Here is a 21,557-nt window from a genome sequence, read left to right on the forward strand (position 1 = left end):
ATTTGTTATTTGTATATCAAAACATATAGAGAGATACATTGTTTGTGTTAATAATCAACACAGTCCAAGAATGTGCTGGGAGAAGCTCACAAGTATCACCATGCTTCTGGCAACAAAATTGTATGCCCACAATTCCTTACAGAGAGCGGCGAGAATTAAATCCAAATCTTCCGCTCACTGGCGCACTATGCTAACTGTTATGCTACTGTACAGTCCCGTACATTTCTTCAACACTCTAGCTCAGTCATCTCTAATCACTTCCCACTTTCTACTCTGAACCTGTCTTTGTTCTGTGCCTATTCAATGGAATAAATCAATACACCATCTACAGCAACTTATCTGGTTGCATGATAGCTTGATATGGCGATTGCTCTGCACGTGACTGCAGGAAACTGCAGAGTGTTGTGGGCACAGCTTAATACTTCAGGGGAACCAGCCTCCCTCAATGGACTTCCCACTGCCTCAGTAAAGCAGCCAGCATAATCAGAGACTCCATTCACCCTGAATGTTCTTTCTACTCCTCCCTTATACTGAGCACAAGATAGAAAAGCCTGAAGCACTAGCAGACTCAAGGACAACTTTTGTCAGGCTCTTGAATGCACCTCTTGTAAAATATGAGTTTGTGACCTTACAATCTACCTCATTTACCTGCACAGCACTTTTTCAATAGTGCTTTATATTCGATTCTGCATTCTTACTGTTTTACTTTGTTCTACCTCAGTGCACTGTGTAATGATTCAATGTGTATAAACAGTGCACATGACAGGCTTTTTCCTGTATCCTGGTAGTTGTGACCACACATTCCAATCTCCATTTCCGCTCCAAAAATGAACGAATATGCACTTAGTGCTCAAATGATGGAATTACTCCAACCAAGTCTGTCCTGTGATGACAATTAAATCTCTTTTCAAAGCCATTAATATGTTGTTGTGACAAAGGCAATCCAGCCCTCCTGGAACACAGATCAGTACAGCACAGCCATAGCATCATAGAGCCCAGGAAAAGGCCCTATGGCTCACAATATTGTGCTGACCTTTTAACCTACTATAAGATCAATCTATCCCTTCCCTCCCACATAGCACTCTATGTTTCTTTCATCCAGGTGCCTAAGTCCCCTTAATGCATCTCTCTACCACCACATCTCACAGTATGTACCATGTACTTACTGCTTTGCTTAAGAAAACTTACCCAACATCACCCTTATATTTTCCGCCAATCACCTTAAAAATGTCCTATCGCCTTAGTCACTGCACCTGGGAAGAAGGTGCTGCATGCCCACTCTATTAATGCCTCTTATCCTCTTACACTGCTCTATCAAGTCATTTCTCATTCTTCTTCAGTCCAAAAAAAAGCTCTATTTTGCTCAGTTTCATCATAAGACACATTATCTAGTATAGTTTCCCCAAAAACATATTACCTCGTCTCTCCACCCTGTCTACATCTTTCCTATAATGGAGAAACCAGAAATGAACATAATACTCCAAGTGTGGCCTATGTTACGTCCGTGGCCCCCTCCTTTTTGAGAATCGCAAGATCACTATTAAGTCAGGCCAGGAGACCCAGGAAACGAGAGGAAGACATGCAGAATCCACAAAGAGTTTGGAATGTGTCCTGGCCTCCAAAAGGCGGAACCATTGATAACGGCTATTGTCTCTTGGAGACGGAATTGTGTATTGAATACTGTACGATTCATCGAAGCCCCTCAGGCAATGAACCGAGGGGAGTTGGTGGAAGGATTGCATCATCCCAACCTGATTGACATCTGAGACCCCGTGAGTCAGGATAAAAGAGGGTCTGGGGAACAACCCCTTCAGACGCACCAGAAGAAATGCTAGAACTCCTGTAACAGCGTAATAGCGAAAGCCGGTGGAAAAGCCCACGTGCGTCCTTTTCCATTTGCCTCGGAATTGGTGGGCCTTTACCACTGAAGCATGGCTTTAGCTAACCACAAATGGGAAAACAGCCCCCAACGACTCTCAAAGGATTGACATCATAAAAGGAACGGGCAAGTTAAACCTCCATCTTTCTCTCCAACCAAAAAGCTGCAGCTTGAATGAACTTGAGTGACTTTTATATTTCCATCGGACAATACATTATCCCCTAGACAATGATAGAGCTTATTTCTCATTGATTATTATTATATCCGCACTTTTAGATTTAGTATTGATGACGTATATTAGTTGTATGTTTGCATTGATGTTATTTTTGTGTATTTTTATCAATAAATACTGTTAAAAATAGTACCATCAGACTTCAACGGACCTCTCTATCTTTGCTGGTAAGTGACCCAGTTACGGGGTGCGTAACACCTAACAGGAGTTTTATAGAGCTGCACTAGTACCTCACAGCTCAATCCTCTGACTAACGGAGACCTAAACAACATACATCTTCATCACTTTATCAACTTGCATAGCAACAACGGACTTGAATTCCAAGATTCCTCTGTTCCTCCCCACTGCTAAGAATCCTGCCACTGAATTTATGTTTTTGGAAGGTCAAAAGTGAAGGCAGAATACATCTCTTCACACTTACCCAAACCGAACTCCATCTGCCACTTCTTAGCCCAGCACAGCATCCTATCAATATGCTGTTATTAACTATGACAACCTTCTACATTAGTGGTCACCAACCTTTTTAAACCCAAGGTCCCCTACCTCGGCCTTAGTGAAAGGCAAGATCGACCCCCAGTTCGATTAGTTACATGCATGCACATTGGGGCAGAAAAGACCAGAAGTAAAACCCCGCAACCCAGAAGTAGAAATAATGTATAAACACCAGGGGTATCCACCCTTTTTTGCACCATGGACCTATTTAATATTGACAATATTCTTGTGGACCGGCCGATGGGGAAGGGTGTCAATCATGACCGGAATACAGTGATACTCGAAAAAGGTTCCTTATGTCCAGTCTATTCCGCAATTTAGTTTTTGTGGCTCTTGGCACTTGGTTCCGCTGGAAAAATTCAGTAGGTTAGTCTATAAGTGCAGGGTGCTTGGACTCAGGGTACCGAAGCAGTTTTGAGGGCTTCATTGCCTCACTAGACAGCCTCCGGGCCCGAACTCCAGCCTCCTGCCCACCTGCCGACAGATGCCTTGGCCAGGTGCGGCTGGTCGTGGGTGGGGTGAGAAGACAAGGTCGGAACCGGAGGTCCCCGTACTGGGGCCGCGGTGGTCGCAGTCTGGAGAGAGCGACCAAGCAAGGAGTGCGTTAGGATGCACGCCCATTCCCCCACCCCGCAGGATTTATCGGCCGACAAAAGTTTGCTTCAATAGATCGCAGTGCGGTAGCTGCTCTGCTACTAGATCTGGTTGTCTGTGAATATTTTAGTACCGGGATCCTCACAAACATTCGGTGAGCTTAGTAGGTTTAGAGGCAGCGCTCCAGGCCACTTCCCGCTGGCTGCCCGAGGCCAACCAGTAATCCCTGATGCAAGGGTGTCACTGCAGTTAGGCGACTGATGACCTCGCATGGGTTCAAGTTCAACAGTGGAATGAGGAAAGGTGCAGCTGACTCATATCGTTTCCTCGCGGCCCGGTAGTTGGGGACCACTGAATTACACTGTGCAGTGCGGGGGAGAGACACGCATGCGCACTGGGCAGAAAGATCGGAACAAAAACCCCACAACCCGGAAACAATCTCTCAACAGTATTTGTGTATTTATTTTTCTTCTTTTTTCAGGATCTACTGGGAGAGTCTCAAAGATCGACTTGTCGATTGTGATCGAAAGGGTAGACGACCACTATTCTACATTATCCACACCACCAATAACCTTTGCGTCATCTGCAAACTTAACTAACACATCTTATAATTCCTCATTCAAGTCATTTATAGATATCACAAAAAGCAGGGGTCCCACAACAGATCCCTGCAAAATACCACTACCATTCATCCTTCAGGCAGACTTTGCTCCATCCACCACCAGCCTCTGCCTTCTGTAAGCAAGCCTATTCCAAATCTACGCAGACAAGTTTCCATGAATCTTATACCTCCTGATTTTCTGAATGAGGATCACTGTCCAACACCTTACTAAAATCCATACAGTATACATACCCACTGCTTTACCTTCCTCAAAACAGTCAGACCCGTGTGGCCTCTCACAAAGCCATGCTGACTATCCCTAATGCTTCTCCAAATGCTCATGAATCCTGTCTTTTAGAATCCTCTCCAATAGTTTGCCCACCACTAGTGTAAGACTCACTGGCGTATAATACTCAGGATTAATCAGCTCTGCTGTCACAAGGATCATTACAGAAAATCTTTCCTATCAAATGCAATAAGCATATACAGTCGGCCCTCCTTATCCGCAAGTTCCGCATGCGCGAATCGAGAAAACCTGAAAGTGCTCTTCCAGCACTCATTGTTCAAGAATTGCTCACCTCGCGTCTCGTTTGTCTGCTCGCAATTTATATGTGAAAAAGCTCTTAGTCTCTATGAGCACTACCGTGACGGGGTTGATGAGAGTGAGAGAAAAGAGCTTAAGGCTAGTAAGGGATGGCTGGCTGGCTATGTAAAGCGCTACAGCCTCAAGAACGTAAAGATCACGGGAGAATCGGCTGCAGCAGCGTTCCCACAGGAGCTCAAGAAACTCACAAAAGAGAAAGGCTACCTTGCCAACCTCCACAGTTCCTGACTTTAGTATTATTGAGCCTCCTCCAAAGCGTCCTTATTCCCTGAACAAGACAGAGTAACAACTACTGTACAGGTATTGCATGTTTTACTCATCGTTTGATCATTGTTTGCTGCTTGTCTTGTGAGCAAGAGAAACACGTACAGCTTTTTTTTCTTGTCAATATTCCCTAAATAAGACAGTGCAACAACTATTTACATTGTATTAGGTATTATAAGTAATCTAGAGATGATTTAAAGTATACAGGAGGAAGTGCATAGGTTATATGCAAATCCTCCACCATTTTATATAAGGGACTTGACCATCCGCGTTTTTTGGTATCCGCAGGAGGTCCCAGAACCAATGGGTGGAAGAACTTTGGGAAATGGTAGAGATGCATTTGAGAGCAGAGTTGATGGTGGACAAAGGGAAGCCCCTTTGTTTAAAAAAGGAAGACATCTCCTTCGTCCTGGAATGAAAAGCCTTTTTTAAACAAAGGGGCTTCCCTTTGTCCACCATCAACTCTGCTCTCAAACGCGTCTCTCCCATTTCCCGCACATCTGCCCTCACCCCATCCACCAGCCACCCCACTCGGGATAGGGTTCCCCTTGTCCTTACCTACCACCCCACCAGCCTCCAGGTCCAACATATAATTCTCCGTAACTTCCGCCACCTCCAACAGGATCCCACTACCAAGAACATCTTTCCCTCCCCCTCCTTCTGCTTTTCGCAGGGATCGCTCCCTACGCGACACCCTTGTCCACTCGTCCCCCCCATCCCTTCCCACCGATCTCCCTCCTGGCACTTATCCTTGTAAACGGAACAAGTGCTACACCTGCCCTTACACTTCCTCCCTCACCACCATTCAGGGCCCCAGACAGTCCTTCCAGGTGAGGCAACACTTCACCTGTGAGTCGGCTGGTGTGGTGTACTGCGTCCGGTGCTCCTGGTGTGGCCTTTTATATATTGGTGAGACCCGACACAGACTGGGAGACCGTTTTGCTGAACACCTATGCTCGGTCAGCCAGAAAAAGCAGGATCTCCCAGTGGCCACACATTTTAATTCCACGTCCCATTCCCATTCTGATATGTCTATCCATGGCCTCCTCTACTGTCAAAATGAATCCAAACTCAGGTTGGAGGAACAACACTTTATATACCGGCTGGGTAGCCTCCAACCTGATGGCATGAACATTGACTTCCATTCATGCCCCTCCTGCCCTTCTTACCCCATCCTGACATATTTAGTTGTTTGCCTGTTCTCCATCTCCCTCCCCCCTCCTTTCTTTCTCCCGAGGCCTCCCGTCCCATGATCCTTTCCCTTCTCCAGTTCGGTATCACTTTCACCAATCACCTTTCCAGCTCTTAGCTTCATCTCACCCCCTCCGGTCTTCTCCTATCATTTCGCATTTCCCCCTGCCCCCACTACTTTCATATCTCTTACTACCTTTCCTTTCGGTTAGTCCTGACAAAGGGCCTCGGCCCGAAACGTCGACAGCGCTTCTCCCTATAGATGCTGCCTGGCCTGCTGTGTTCCACCAGCATTTTGTGTGTGTTGTTGTCTATATAATCTTGGCTATGTGTTTGGGGTCACTGAAGTTGTGACCAATTAAACGCCTCTCTGATGGATGAGAATCTGCTTGTACTTCTCAGCATTGAGGATTCCATTAATTCTGACCAGATCACTAACTCCATTTGCAGAAATCCAGCCCCAAACCTGCAGGGAATCTCCACAATGCTTCACTGCTGGCCGCAGGCACTCATCTATGTAGTTAGCGGTCTCCAGCCCTCCTACAGATAAACTGCCTCCTGCTTGAGCCAAAAGTTCAAATTTTGACTTGTCAGTCCAGAGCACTTGCTGTCATTGCTCAGGACTCCATTCCTTGCGTTTTTGTGCATAGCTGAGTCTCTTGCCTTCTTTCCACTTCACAGGAACGGCTTTATGGCAGCAACTCTTCCACGAAGACCATTTTTGACAAGACTTCTCCAGACTGTAGAGGGGTGTACTTGTTTTCAAATTTCAAAGAAAATTTTATTATCGAAGTATATGTGCATTACCATATACAACCTAAGTTTCATTTTCTTGTAGGCATACTCAGCAAATCTATAGAATAGTATCTATAACAGGATCAATGCAAGATCAACCAGAGTGCAGAAGACAACAAACTGTGCAAATGCAAATATAAATAAACAGCAATAAATAACAAGAACATGAGATAAAGAGTCCTTAAAGTGAGATATTGATTGTAGGAACATTTCAATGTTAGGGTAAGTGAGTGTGAGCCTAATGGTTGAGGGGTAGTAACTGTTCTTGAACCTGGTGGTGTGAGTCCTGAGATTCTTATGCCTTCTACCTAATGATAGCAGCGAGAAGAGAGCATGACCTGGGTGGAGGGGATCTCTGGTGATGGATGCTGCTTTCTTACGACAGCATTTCATGTAATGTGCTCAATGGTTGGGAGGGTTTTTACCCACGATATACTGAACTGAATCCACTACCTTTTGTATGACTTTCTGTTCAAAGGCACTGGTATTTCCCTACTAGTCCACGATGCAGCCAGTCAATATAATCTCCGCTACACATCTACAGAAGTTTGTCAAAAGTTTTAGATGGCATGCCGAATCTCCGCAGACTGCTAAGGAAGTAGAGGTGCTGCCATGCTTTCTTCACAATTGCACTTACGTCCTTTGAAATAGGACTGGTATGAAATAGTAACACCCAGGAATTTAAAGTTGCTAACCTTCTTCACATCTGATCCTCCAATGAGGACCTCTGGTTTCCCTCTCATGAAGTCTATAGAGCAGGGGGCTAAGCAAACAGCTCTGTGGTGCATTGGTGTTGAAGGAGATTGTGGTGTTGTTGCCAATCCAAACCAACTAGGGTCCACAAGTGAGGAAATCCAGGATCCAATCGCACAAGGAGGTATTGCAGCCAAGGCCTTGGACCTTATTGTTTTGAGGGGATAAAGGTATTGAATGCTGAGTTGTAATCAATAAAGAGCATCCTGACATACGCATCTTTGCTGTCCAGATGTTCCAGGATTGAGTGAAGAGCCGAACAGGTGGCCTCTGCTGTGGACAGCGAGCAAATTAGAGTGGATCGAAGTCACCTCTCAGGCAGGAGCTGATAAGGTTCTTCACCAACCTCTCAAAATACTTCATAATTGTGGATGTAAGTGCAACTGGGCGATAGTCATTGAGGTCAGTCACCATGCTCTACTTGGGCACTGGAATAATTGAAGCTTGAATGAAGCAGGTGGGTACCAGATAGCACCAAAGCAAGAGGTTAAAGATCCTCAGTGAACACACCAGCCAGTTGGTCAGCACAGGTCTTTAGTACGTGGCCAGGTAGCCCACCGGTACCAATCCAATCCGTGGATTTACTCTCCTGACAGCAGCCTGCACGTCAGCTTCAGATACTGAGATCAATGGATCATCAGGGGATGTGTCGGGTGCACAATGGCTTCTCCGTGTTCTGTCAAAGTGAGCATAGGATGCATTGAGCTCATCTGAAAGCCAAGGCCTGCTGTCTCCCATGTTGCTTGATTTAACCTTGTAGGAGGTGATACCATTCAAACCCTGCTAGAGCATCTCTCGTTGATTTGGTCCAGAATTTCCACTTTGCCCATGAGATGGCTTTCTGGAGATCATATCTGAGTTTCTGTAGCTTTACTGGTCTCCGGACTTGAATACCTCTGTATAAAAATTGTGGTCTGTATCTGAACAATCCATTTTTAAAGAGCTTAATTTGACGGCTACCAGGTTTGGGTGTCTCAGAGACTGCTGGTCTCCTGAGATTTTAACACGCAACACTCTCTGGAATTTGCAGAGAATGCTGCAAAAAAAAACAGGGAAGGATCTGGTGAGTGGTAGTTCTGTGGGCAAAGATGCCTTGTTGATGGAAGCGGTCATAGGATAGTGGCCAGATGGACTGGTTCAAGCTGGCGGGAGGGCAAAAGTGGCACTGGGTGGCCACGCACTGCAGTGGTGGTGCGGGAAGGGGCATCTCTGGGCACACAGTGACTGGAGCCCTGGTGTGGATGGGCTGCCCCTTCAGCATTCAGTTACTAATCACTTTGTTGGGTGCAGCAGGTATCTCGTGAAGTAGCCTCTGAGTATACACGATACTGAGAGGACATGGCAAGGTAGATATCGAGACGTTTCCAATAGTGGGGAAATCTATGATGAGGACTTCCAGTTGCAAGATTAGGCAGTGGTCATTAAAACAAGCTGTGGACGCAGCCACCTCTATCACAGGCGCAACCCTTCATGAGGTAGTGGCTCAAGAAGGTGACGTACATCATTACAGACCTTTGCCATCCCAGACATGCTTTCTTTTCATTACACTACCTTATTATTCCTCTTTTGCACAATTTACTCTTGTACTAAGTAGTAATTTTTATGTCTTGCATTGTACCGCTGCTGCAAAACAACAATTTTCATGAAGTATGTCGGTGATTTGGGCAGCATACAAGCTTAGCAGTTTGTGTGACTCTGCTACAGTACCAGCTAACAAGGTTCAATTCTGTTGCTGTCTATAATGAGTTTGTACATTCTGCTCATGACAGTATGCTTTCCTCCCACATTCCAGGGAAGTAGGTTAATTGAGGATTTGGGTGTAATGGGTAGCAGGGTTCATTGGATTGGAACAGCCTGTTACTGTGCACGTACAAACAAGCTGGATGAACTCAGCAGGTCGGGCAGCATCCGTTGAAAGGAGCAGTCAACGCGACCGTAATGCTACTGCAAATTTCCATTGCACCTGTTCATACACGTACTTGTGCATATGACAATGAATTTAACTTTAACTTTTTGACAATGTCATATGTTAGTATCATCAACAAAATGAATAATTCACTTATGTGTTGCAGAAAACGATTATGTATCGGTGGATTCATCATTAAACTTCCGTCCTGAATGAAATATTGGGATTCCCAGGAAACTGTTAGCATCTGGATGAAGAACATATGCTTTGTGACTGATGATTAATGCATATATTTCTTTGAAAACCCTAACCCATAAATTTGGAAGGATTATCTCAGCTTGGTATCCGCATACCTTTGGTAGCTGCCTGCTTTGCCCGAGTGTTAAAAAAAATATCTTCTGAGCGTGTCAAACACACCTTCACCAGACAGACACAAAATGCCGGAGGAACTCAGCGGGTCTGCACCTTCAATGGAAGGAAATGAACAGTCGGCGTTTCGGGCCGAGACCCTTCATCAGTCCTGACGACAATAAGAGTTCCTCCAGCATTTTGTGCACCTTCCTCAAGATTTTCAGCACCTGCAGTCTATGGAGCGTTACCTTCAGCACGCCGACTGTCCGCCACGGGGCCGGAACGATGTCACTGCACATGCGCATTCAGCCTTTCCGATCTGATCACGTGCTGTGCAGTCTGCCAACGTGATTGGGGCGAAAAGTTCAGGGCTGCGCTGGAGTTGAGTTGAACTTTTTAAACTGGTGCAGAATGATTCTGGAAGGGACGTGGGTCGGGGCTTTGAAGTAGCTCCATTTAAAAAAAAAGTTACATGAACCAATAAACGCTGTACAGGAAGGCTTTGGGCTAGGAACGTTTAAAGTCATATGTGGAGAGAAAAAGTTCCCGGAGATGACTGCTGGTCAGAGCTGGAGATGTGATCAAAAGGATCCACTCGGAATGTGAGCTCTTTCTCCCACAACAAATTATTGAAATTATTGGTCCAGTTTTTCAAGTTTGAAATGAAGGAACAGTTGTCAAGGATGAAGCAACTGTAAATGGAATTATTCTTACAAGTTAACTTTTATTACTCATGATTAACAGTGTCTTAGGTTTTGTAATATTTGGTCTTAAACTTGTTTTGTGCTCACATGATTGAGGAGGGTATGGACTGCTTAGGTTGAGATAATTGGTTATGCATTACTCTACAAATGGTTTCTAAGGTTATCACAGACCGGGGGTGGGGGTGGGGGTGGGGGTGGGGGTGGGGGGGGGGTGGCCATGGAGATAAACTCCCCTAACCTATAAAGTGCTCCAAATGGTGTGTGACTCAACCAAGTCCAAATCTTGGCCTTCATGTGTGGCTTAGCTTCTAGGCCTGGCGGAACTCTTTCTACTTACAAGGGGCAAAGGCGGACTACTGGTGCCTCAAAGCCAGTTGCTTCGGGCAGGTGGGGCTCAGCAGCCTGCCTAGAAGGAAAACTTTGATTTTAAACCTCCGCTGTCTTGTGGCAATTCCCACCCATGGGAAAGTCTTCGGGAGTAAAACCCTGAGGAAGAAATCCGGCGCCGGGGTCCCTAAGGCAGTTTGATGTTGTTTACAACTTCACTCTGGCAACCTCTGCGACGATTCTGGTGCCAGGCTGTGTCGGTGCTTGCCCTTCCCTTGGACTACATCAGTGATGTGGTGAGGGGGAGTCGCTGCATGGGCAACAGCGGGTTCTTCAAACCTTCCTGCCCAGGCTTGCACCCTGGAGAGGACACAGTCCACCAGAGGCGCTAACCCATGATCCCCTGGGAGCAACAGCTGCCTACTACAAATATAAGTTTTTGATTTTGCTTTTTTTTTTAAACTTAGTAATCCATGTTCACACATCATCATCATCATCTTTGAAGGGAAATCAATAGTACATCATGTCTCAGCACTGTATATGCCATATATTCTTCCATCATCTTGGTTAGGTTGGCACTGTTGATGTGGACTAGGGAACAATGACATAAACATGCAGCTCTGCGTTCAGTGTCAAGTGTGTTTTCTATGCCTGGTTACACAGGTGTTAATTCTATGTAAGTTTCCATGAATGCATACAGTTTAGTTATAAATCACAGTCTTTATAACGGTATCTCACTATATCCTAAATGCAGCAAGGCTTGGGTTTTCTGCTTTGGCTGCTCTTTGAGGCACAAATGAATTTCTTTAATTCTTCAGTGACTTTGGAAATGCTGAACCGTGATGCAGAATCAGCTGAGCTTTATTTGTCATATGTACATCAAAACAGTGCGATGTGTCATTTGTGTCAAACCAAATCAGTGAGGATTGTGCTGGGCAGCCCGCAAATGTTGCCACACTTCTGGTACCAATACAGCGCACCCACAACTCACTAACCCCAATGGTACGTCTTGGGAATGTGGGAGGAAAATGGCGCATCCAGAGGAAATACATGTAGTCACGGAGAGAAATTCAAACTCCTTACAGGCAGCAAATCTCAAAGCTGCTGCACCAGCTGTTGAACTACTGTAAAGCTCAGAATTGATCACAAATTTAGTTTCTAATGAAGAGTCAGTAACTTTTCCACATCTTGTACAGCCAGCCGAGTATTTCCAGGCAGACTGGTGAGAGGTAATGAACTGATTTTGTTTTTAAACTTGAAGACACTTAACGGCAGAGAAACAGACCCCTGGAGCCACCATGTCCGTGCTGACTCCTGCTCACCTAGAGTGCCCTCATTAGAATGATATCCCTGAATGTCCTGCCTATTTAAGTATCCATCGAAATACCTCCTAAACTGATTGTAATTGTATCTGATTTCATCATTTCCAGCATGTTCTGGATATTAACTGTGCAATCAAAAATAAACTCACCCCTCAGATCCTATATAAACTCAGTGCTCCCATTTGCATCATCTGAACTGAGGTCAAGTGGGTTCAGAGCTTCAAGTTACCAGGAGTGAACATTAGCAATAAATTATCCTGGTCCAATCATATTGACGCATGGCCAAGTAAGCACACTATAGCTTATGTCTGCTTCCTCAGGAAGTTGAAGAAAATCCAAATTCAAGATTGTTTCATGTCATTTCCAATACACAAGTGTAAAGAAGAACAAAATAATTGTTATTCCAGTTTCCATGCAGCACAAAAAAAATACAGAAGATAAAGAATACAATTTTTAAGAAGTGCAAGGAACGTCCATAAAGTAACACTAAGCATAGGAGTATCTGTGCATAAAGTGGAGGTGGTAGGGGGTATGGAGGGGTGGGTTAGTGGCTGGAAGTGTTGACCAGTCTTACTGCTTGGAGAAAGTAACTATTTTTTGAGTCTGGTGGTCCTGGCATAGTTGGGAGTGGGGCAAACTGTCCATGAGTGGGATTGGTGACATCCTCCATGTTACTGACCCTTTTCTGCCACCATTCTGTATATTTGTCCTTGATTTTGGACAAGTTGGTTCTGGTAACGCATTGGGCAGTTCTAGTCACCTGTTGTCGAGCCTTCATATCCACCACAGTGCAGTTTCTGTACCATACAATGATGCAGGTTGTTAGGATGCTCTCTGCTACACATTTGTAGATTGATGTGTGTATGGATGTGCAAAGTCCAGCTTTCTTCAGCCTCCTCAGAAAGTAGAGATGTTGGTGAGCTTTGCTGATTGTGTGGAATGTGTTCTGAAACCACGAGGCTGTGTGAGATTGCACTTCCTGGAGACTGAAACCACTTGCAGTTTCCACTGCTGTGCTGCAGGTGTAAAGAGGGATACAAGTGGGGCAAGTTCTCCTAAGTCGATAGCCATCTTTGTCTTGTTGACGTTGAGGAAGAGGTTACTTGCCTGGCACCAGGCCTCGAGCTCTTCCATTCCCTCTCTGCAGGCTGTCTTGTCTTTGTTGGTGATGAACCCTACCACAGTTGCATTGGCGAACTTGACAATGTGATTACTTTGACACATCCCCTTTGACTTGAAGAACAGTCTGGGTCCCAAACATTGATTATACTCTTTTCCATAGATGCTGCCTGGCCTCCTGAGTTCCTCCAGCATTTTGTGTGTTGTTTGGATTTCCAGCATCTGTAGATTTTCTCCTGTTTGCCCCTTATCGGTTTTTAAGTTGTTGCACCACAGCTTTGTATGACAACTGCTATGCCTGTGATCACAGGAACCTGCACAGAGTTGTGAAGTCAGCCAAGCACATCACAGAAATCAACCCCCTCCCACCACTGACTTTGTCTACCTCTGTTTACACTTTTCATTGTCTCAGTAAAGCAGCCAACATAATCAAAGACCCCACCCACCCTGAACATTGTCTCCTTTATATCTCTTGCCCCATGGAGGGGGTAAAAGTCTGAAAGCATGCACCACTAAGTTCAAGGACAGCTTCTAAATTAATATTAAAAGTCTATTGAGTGGTTCCCTAGTACTGTAAGATAGGCTCTTGCCCTCAGTGTGCTTCATTATGACCTTACACCTTACTATCTACCTACACTGCACTTTCCGCACACTGTAATACTTTATTCTACACACATTGTTTTACCTTGGACTATCTCAATGCACTGTTTTAGTGAATAACCAGTATAAGGATTGTTAGGATGGAAGACTATGGTCTGGAGGAACATTGTTTTGTTTAGCTGTGTACATATGTACTATTGAATGACAATAAACTTGAACTTGAAACTTGTATAATAGTATCAAGACAAGATTTTCTACTGTGCCTTGGTACATGTGACAATAATAAACCAATTTATCTATTTCAACTCTCCTGTTTGATATCCACAACATGGGAAAATGTTTTGACGATTTACCCTATCTATGCCTATCATATGATGTACCTCTATCAGGTCATTCCTCACGTCTCCTTTGCTCCAGGGAAAACAAGCTCAGCTACTCTCAACCAATAACAGGTCACATCGAGGCCACATCTGCAGTTTTTTTTTTAAGCACACATTCTTCTTATAGTGTAGTGACAGAACTACATACATACAAGCATGGCCCATCCAGTGTAAAATACCAAGCTGACCTCAAGAGATCCAGTCTGCATTGAAGAAGAATCAAGTGTCTTATTTTTCATGATGTTATTATGCACTGATTTATTATTTTTTTTTTAGAAAGAATCTAAATGTATAATTTTTTTTAAAAAAGCAGCAACTTAAGAGCAATTCACTGTTCCTTCAAATTTTTTAATGATTCATCAATACAGTATCCTTCTCTGTAATGCAAAAAAAATGCTGCATTCTAGGAACATATTCAGGAAAAGTCCAGAAACATCAGAATAAAAGATGTTAAAACTGACAAATAATTTTGTTACATTTTCTTAATGTGAAATTAATTATAGGAATTGGAGATTATCGCAAAACAAAAATAACTTGAAAATGTCAGCATACTTGAAATGCAAGCAAGTTTAACTTTCTTTTGGAGTCACAAGACAATTTTTTAAGAAACTTAAGCATGTGATGGTGTAATCCTGTTTCAGTGATCCATTGAATGGCAGTGTTTCTAATCTGCTGAAGGTGCATTTTCAGCACTATCGTTCTTTTTATTGTCCTCTGGTTTCATTGCTGGGAAGAACAAGACCTCCTAAAGTAAAAGACAAAATAAAATTATCTTTTTAATATTAATCTTGTAAGAAATCATTTTACATACAATGTCAAATGTACATATTTCTGACCTGCATATAACAACATTTCACACATTGCTGCTTATGGGTAAATTAAGAGATGCCATTTGAAGTGTAATCATTTTAAAGACCCAAGGCTATTGATTTCAGATGCCATCAAAGTATGCTTTAACATTGAATTCAATAGGCCTAACCAGAAGCCCTGCGTGAAACAAGAGATTCATAATTTGCTGAGGGCTAGATCTGTGCCACTTTAGAGTTGGCAATCCAGTCATACAAGTCTAGGTGCAACCTTCAGAAGACCATTCCAACAGAAAAAGGCTATTTCAGACCAAACTGGAATCATAGATGGGACATTCAACACCTCTGGCAGAGTTTTTAAACAAGATAAATTCCTATAAAGTAAGATCAGGTAGCACAAGCTGCAATCACCCATCACTCCCAATGAGTTCAATATCATTTCTGCAGGCTTTGATACTAAGAACTATGACAAGCCCCTAGCCAACCATATAATTTTCAGTGTCTGAGGCCAACATCCAGGCATCCTTCAAGAGAGAGATTCTCTGGTTCTTCATTCTGCACTGGACCAACATGTTCATAATCATCCCACCCAAACTCATCGTCAAGCTTGAAGACCTGGGCTTCTGTATCTCCTTCAGCAACTCGATACTCAGCTTCTTCAGGGGTAGATCTCATCAATCAGTGATAATTGGTAACATCCCCTCTTGGTTGATTGGACACAGACACCTCAAGGCCAAGAGTATAACTCCTGCTCTACCCTCTGTACACACCTGATTGTGTGGCAAAGCACAGCTGCAATGTTACTTCCCAATTCTCCAACAACACTGCAGTTGTTGGACAAATTGCAGGTGGCGACAAGTTAGCTTACCAGAGCAAGTTATTATAGGTCTTTTGGTAGTGTAGTGGCACAAAAGCTTCTCGTTCAACATCAAAAGAGCTGTTTGTTGACTTCAGGAAGATGGGTGGTTTAAACATACCCCATCGGTAGTGGACAGAATTAACTTTTAATTCCTGAGCAGTAACATATCAGATGATCTGTCCTGGGCCCAGCGTACTGATGCAATCATAAAGAAGGTGTCCCAGCGCCTTTACTTTCTTGAGAATTACAGGGGTTCAGCTTGTCATTAAATATTATAACAAACTTTCACAAAAGTATTTGTCATACGTACACCAAACATACATTGAAATGAGTTGTTTGAGTCAATGACCAACACAGTCCCAAGATGTGCTGTTGAAAGACCGGAAGACATAGGAGCAGAATAAGGCCATTAGGCCGAGTCTGGTCCGCCATTCCATCATGGCTGATTTATTATCCCTCTAACCCCAATCTCCTGCCTTCTTCTCTGTAACCTTTGATGCCCTTACTAATCAAAACCCATCAACCTCCACTTTAAATATACCCAGTGACTTGGCCTCCACAGCTGTCTGCGGCAATTAATTCTGTAGATTCACCACTTTCTGGCTAAAGAAATTCCTCCTCGACTCTGTTCCAAAGGGATGTTCTTTTATTGTGAATTTGTGCCCTCTGGTCCTACATTTTCCCACAATTGGAAACATCCTCTCCACGTCTACTAGACCTTTTAATATTCGACAGGTTTCAATGAGATTCCTCCTCATTCTTCTAAAATCCAGCATGTACAGGCTCAGAGCCATTAAACACTCCTCATACATTGACCCTTTCATTCTCAGGATATTTCTCAAAAACCTCCTCTGGATCCTCTCTAATGCCAGCACATCCTTTCTTAAGTTACAGCTTCCTTAAAAACCACCATGAATCAAAGATCACCACCATCTGGCCATCTTTTTTTTTGCAGCTAAATTGAGAAGGATGTACAGAAGTCTGAAATTGCACACCACTAGGTTCAAGAACAGTTACTTCCTTTAAACCAACTGACTAAGTCCCAATCACCATAGGCAAGCAACAATACAACTACTCTGCCCTAAAATTGACATTTTTTCCTCTAATTGCATTCTTTCTTGTAAACATTGGGTATAATTTGTTTATGTTTTCTGGTGAATAGCGCTTCCACGATTCTATGTGGTGGCGTTGCTGTTCTCCATCTACCTGTGTGCACATGTTGTTGTGTACAACTATACTCTCGACATTCAGCAGGCAAATTTCTTTTAGCCAAAGCATGGTAAATCTGTGGAATGCTCTGCCACAAACTGAGGTGGAGGCCAAGTCCATGGGTATATTTAAAGCAGAAATTGATAGATTCCTGATTGGTTGGGGTATCAAGTGATATGATGAGGGCAGGTGTATGGGGTTGAATGGGATCTGGGATCAGCCATGATGAAATGGTGGAGCCAACGATGGGCTGAATGGCCTAACTCTGCTCCTATATGCCTTATGGTCTTAACACAGGCAGCTGCCAGAAAATACCATTGAAACAGGTCAAATGTGGAAAATACACCAGTGTTCAAGGGCAGAACTTCTCTCTCCCTCCCCCCCCCCCCCCCCCCCACAAACACACACAATTTGGACTACACCAGATAACAGTTAAAGTCAATGGCCTTGAGGAGACTTAATAGGATTCTATAACATTTAAAAATTTTATCAATAGAGTACTTAGTAATTTATTAGTCACATAAAACAGATTGCCACACAAGTAATAAAAAATATACTGTACATTGCAGTATCATGTTATTAAAGGCATTACTGTATTTATAGTTTGTTCCTATGAGGAAAGGGATGGCTGAGCTTGCTGTCATTCTAATAAAAACAAAAAATATCCTGTTCAGATACTTAGTTATCTAGAAAAGTTTGAAGTTCTTTGAGTCATAGAAATTGGTCCATACTTTCAAAGCAATGGGCATCTCAAGTGTTCTTTTTACAAATAGCATGTTTTCCTTCTCAGAATAGGATTCAGGCAGGTTCCAGAGGAGGAAAAGCAGTGTATTTTTATAGCCCACCTGACTGAACAAATTGCCAAGAAGTAAATCAGAAAATGGCAGTTTAGTAAGTACAGTATCTGTAAAATTGATAACAAGCTAAGCTTTCAAGAAGTGACCCAAATTTGATCAATTCAGTCCTTCTCATTTATTTCAACCACACAAAAGTCAAGATATCACCTTTGTCAACGACATAATAAAATCCTTCATTTGCCTTTGCACCTTTTTTATGTTGAGGCTGATTTGGAGAGGTATCCTGATAATCCAAAATACCATCTTTGTTACTGCTCACCCCTAAGCCTTTTGTTTGGAATAACCTGAGCATTTCTTGGGCTTTTAATTTGTTAGCTTGAGAAGCATGTTTTGGTTATGGCTGTTGCGGCAGGCATAACAAGTTAGACAGAAAATGTGAAACACAATTAGATGTGTATAATACACTCAATGGAATACACTAATGTTTGTATCAATTTTCATGACTAATTTACTTTGGAAATGGCCTTTAAAGTGCAAATAATAAGCATGACTATGGGAAAAACAAACTATTTTCAAGAACTAGAAATCAGGTATCAAAGGTGCTTGTAAGAACATTCCAAACAATACAAGTTCATTTCAAATATACTCTGGTTGAGTAAAGAACAATGAAAAAGATATGGGGGGGGGGGAATTAAATACTAACAGCTATATCGTGTCTATGGGATTAGATAAGATGCTTGAGTAAAGCAAGAGTTAAAGCTGACCAAACACACTTAACAAAGAAAGATATTTGTGAGAAAACCAAAAGTTTTGCAAAGAAAACATATATTGATGAATTCAGTAGCTAATTTTCAGCATAAATTGTGAATTAATTTCTTCAACAACATAGTCTACTGGGGAAGATTTATCAGTAGGCATATTGAATCTAGATGACAGGCCTATTGAGGGATTTCTTCAACAAGTTCCAATGACATCTTTAATGCAGACAAAACTGACCTATATTCTGAAAGCACATTGAATAAAATTTAATATGGTTAACAATGTTTAATTTAACAATGGCCACGTTGTAGTTGGTGATAAGCAAAAATAAATGTTGTATGTTACAATCAAGACCAGAACAAAGAAATATTGCAAACAATACAACCCATTAACACTCAGTTGATAATAATACCACACCCAACATCATCTTGGATCAGTTACATCAACCCAGTTTACATGGGTGCAGAAGCATCACCAATAAATGGGTAGCACCGTATTCCTGCTTCACTGTTAATGAAGACAGACAAGCACATTGATTCATGAAAGAAAATTATGCCATAAATTATCACTTATAATCTTAGCTAGTTACTATAAGAAATCAAACACAGATCTGGAAGGAACTGAAGCAACCACACATTCGAAAACTTTTGGTTGGATGAAAACAGTTGTTAAGAAAAAAAATGACTACTTTTTTTAAAAAAGGGAAAAAATAATAAGTGTGTCAAGAAAAGGAAACCATTATCAGTTCATAGATTTTTGTGCATTTCATTTAGACATCTTAGCCACCCAGATGAAAGCAGGGAATGTGCTCATAACTTAAATAATATAATCAGGTTATTTAGTGTTTATTGGATTCACCCTGGTGCTAGGTTACATTTCTATTGATACACTTATGAGTACTCTACCGCAAGATCTAGAGAAACCAAAGTCAGCTTGTCCTTACTCAACCTGTACAGATTATATATTACCAATGCGGTAGCTTACTAGTTAGCACAGCACCAGCGACCCAGGTTCATTTCCCACCCCTGCTTATAAGGAGTTTGTATGTTTTCTCTGTGACCATGTGGGTTTCCTCCGGGTCCTACGGTTTTCTCCAAAGACATACCAGTTGGTAGGTTAATTGGTCATTGTAAATTATCCCGTGATTAGGCTAGGGTTAAATCAACAGGTAACTGAGCAGAACAGCTTAAGGGCTGGAAGGGCCTGTTCTGCACTGTATCTTTTAAAAATAAATAAAAATTTCTATCCAGCAGCTTTACTAGTCTTATCTTGTTCCATATCTCAAGCCCACTAAACTGATAAAAATTAAGATTTGAATTCAATATCTGCCTCTTGTTTGTCATCCAACAAAATATGAAAGAGGAGCAATGTTAAAACAAAATGTCAATGGTGAACTAAGTGAGGTACACAGAACGCTACACAGAAATTGCTTTTTAAAACACCAATATGCAGCTTGGGTTTTGGGATGCTTGAATAATGATGGACAAACTGCTCTGAAATTTTGAAAATGGCAGTAGAATTGACTTGGTGCAGAATCTACTTACTTGGGAAATAAGTGACAAAAACACAAGAGCTTTAGTTTACTGATTTAAAAAATAATTTACCTTGATATTACTGGAATTTGTCAAGAACATGGTGAATCTATCTATGCCCATGCCCCATCCAGCTGTGGGAGGAAGTCCATACTCCAAAGCCGTACAGAAGTTGTCATCAATAAACATGGCTTCATCATCACCAGCAGCTTTAGCCTGCAGTAACATTAAAACACAATGTATTCCATTCAAAAGATTCAAATTTTAAATGTTTTAGTATTTCTACTGAATTAAACAGGATTATCTTGCAACTCAAAAGAAATTGAATCCTTCTATAATTTTTATTTTCAACCAAACTGCCAATAAAGCACAATAATTTTGATTTTCATTCCATTATTTGAACAATATTTTCATTGTTAGAACAATATTTTAAATTCAGATCAAGACTTAATATTCATCTAATCCCTATGCATAATTTAGTCACAATTATGTGCCGAAGAGGGCAAATGATAACTGGAGGCATTATGTTTCAAGTAGGGTTAGGCAGGACAAATGTTGTTTAGATAGTCCAACTGCAATGTTTATGTTTGCAGGCACAGTAGGGATTTAAATACAAGTAAAGTTCACCTCACAGGATGTTGAGATTAGACACAAAACATCCTCCCTATTCTCCACACTGAGTAACACAGTAATCTCTTTTTCTCTATGTGCTCCACATTCACACACTCCTTAAATTATTGCAACACCCATAAAATGCTGGAGGAAGTCAGCAGACCAGGCAGCATCTAGGCAGAGTACAGCCGAAAACATCAACTATACTCTTTTCCTAGATGCTGCCTGGCCTGTTGAGTTCCTCCAGCATTGTGTCTGTGTTGCTTGGATTTACAGCATTTGCAGATCTTTTTCTTGAAAAAAAAATTATTATTGGTGGATGTCAAATTTTGCAATCAACCACCAGGGGGGCAAAATACATTATTTAAGACTGCTCCATCACTCTTGGAAACATCCAACACAAGCAACAGAGACAGAGGTTGCTGAGCAATCACCAAGGCAGTGCAGCAGAGCAGAACCAAGAGCATGGCTAAGCCTGCAAAACAGGAAGCCAAAGAAGACGAAGAGACTGTGTTGCCCTTTCATATGCAGAAATATTAGGCAAAAGGATGTTGTACCTGGAAGATTGGAAATGTTGTAAGGGGAATGTCATTTTACAAAACAACCTTGTACCTATTAAACATTTGTTTATACCAACAGCTCTTCTGACCAAGACAAGAATATTCAATTAAACAGTGGGTTTCACAATGCATTTATCAATTTGAAATATAATCTTCCCAGTACTAAAATAAATCAAACCTATGCTACTAGAAACACATTCGACACCAAATGTCCTCACCTTGCAGTTTAATAATGGAGTTTATTGATACTTTTATAATGCATTCTCCCTACTAAGGTAAGAAATAATTGTTAACTCAGTGGATTTCAGT

The 21,557-nt window shown here is 42.2% G+C and overlaps 2 protein-coding genes across 3 annotated transcripts in view; both read right to left on the bottom strand.

The window, feature by feature from the left end:
* adat1 (adenosine deaminase tRNA specific 1) overlaps window positions 1-9,964 on the bottom strand; it is a 65,106-nt gene extending 55,142 nt beyond the window's left edge. The window contains exon 1 of the mRNA XM_059993102.1: window positions 9,911-9,964. The gene's annotated coding sequence lies outside the window, so the exon portion shown is untranslated. The remainder of the gene's footprint in view (window positions 1-9,910) is intronic.
* A 4,477-nt stretch (window positions 9,965-14,441) lies between these two features.
* kars1 (lysyl-tRNA synthetase 1) overlaps window positions 14,442-21,557 on the bottom strand; it is a 42,937-nt gene continuing 35,821 nt past the window's right edge. For both annotated transcript variants that reach the window (XM_059993106.1, XM_059993104.1), the window contains 2 exons: window positions 20,149-20,292; window positions 14,442-14,859 (listed from right to left, as the gene is read on the bottom strand). In XM_059993106.1, the coding sequence (XP_059849089.1) occupies window positions 14,779-14,859; window positions 20,149-20,292 (225 nt within the window). In that variant the 3' untranslated portion in view covers window positions 14,442-14,778. The remainder of the gene's footprint in view (window positions 14,860-20,148; window positions 20,293-21,557) is intronic.

Source organism: Hypanus sabinus, chromosome 17 (genome assembly GCF_030144855.1).
Source record: "Hypanus sabinus isolate sHypSab1 chromosome 17, sHypSab1.hap1, whole genome shotgun sequence".
In the NCBI taxonomy this organism is placed as follows: domain Eukaryota; kingdom Metazoa; phylum Chordata; class Chondrichthyes; order Myliobatiformes; family Dasyatidae; genus Hypanus; species Hypanus sabinus.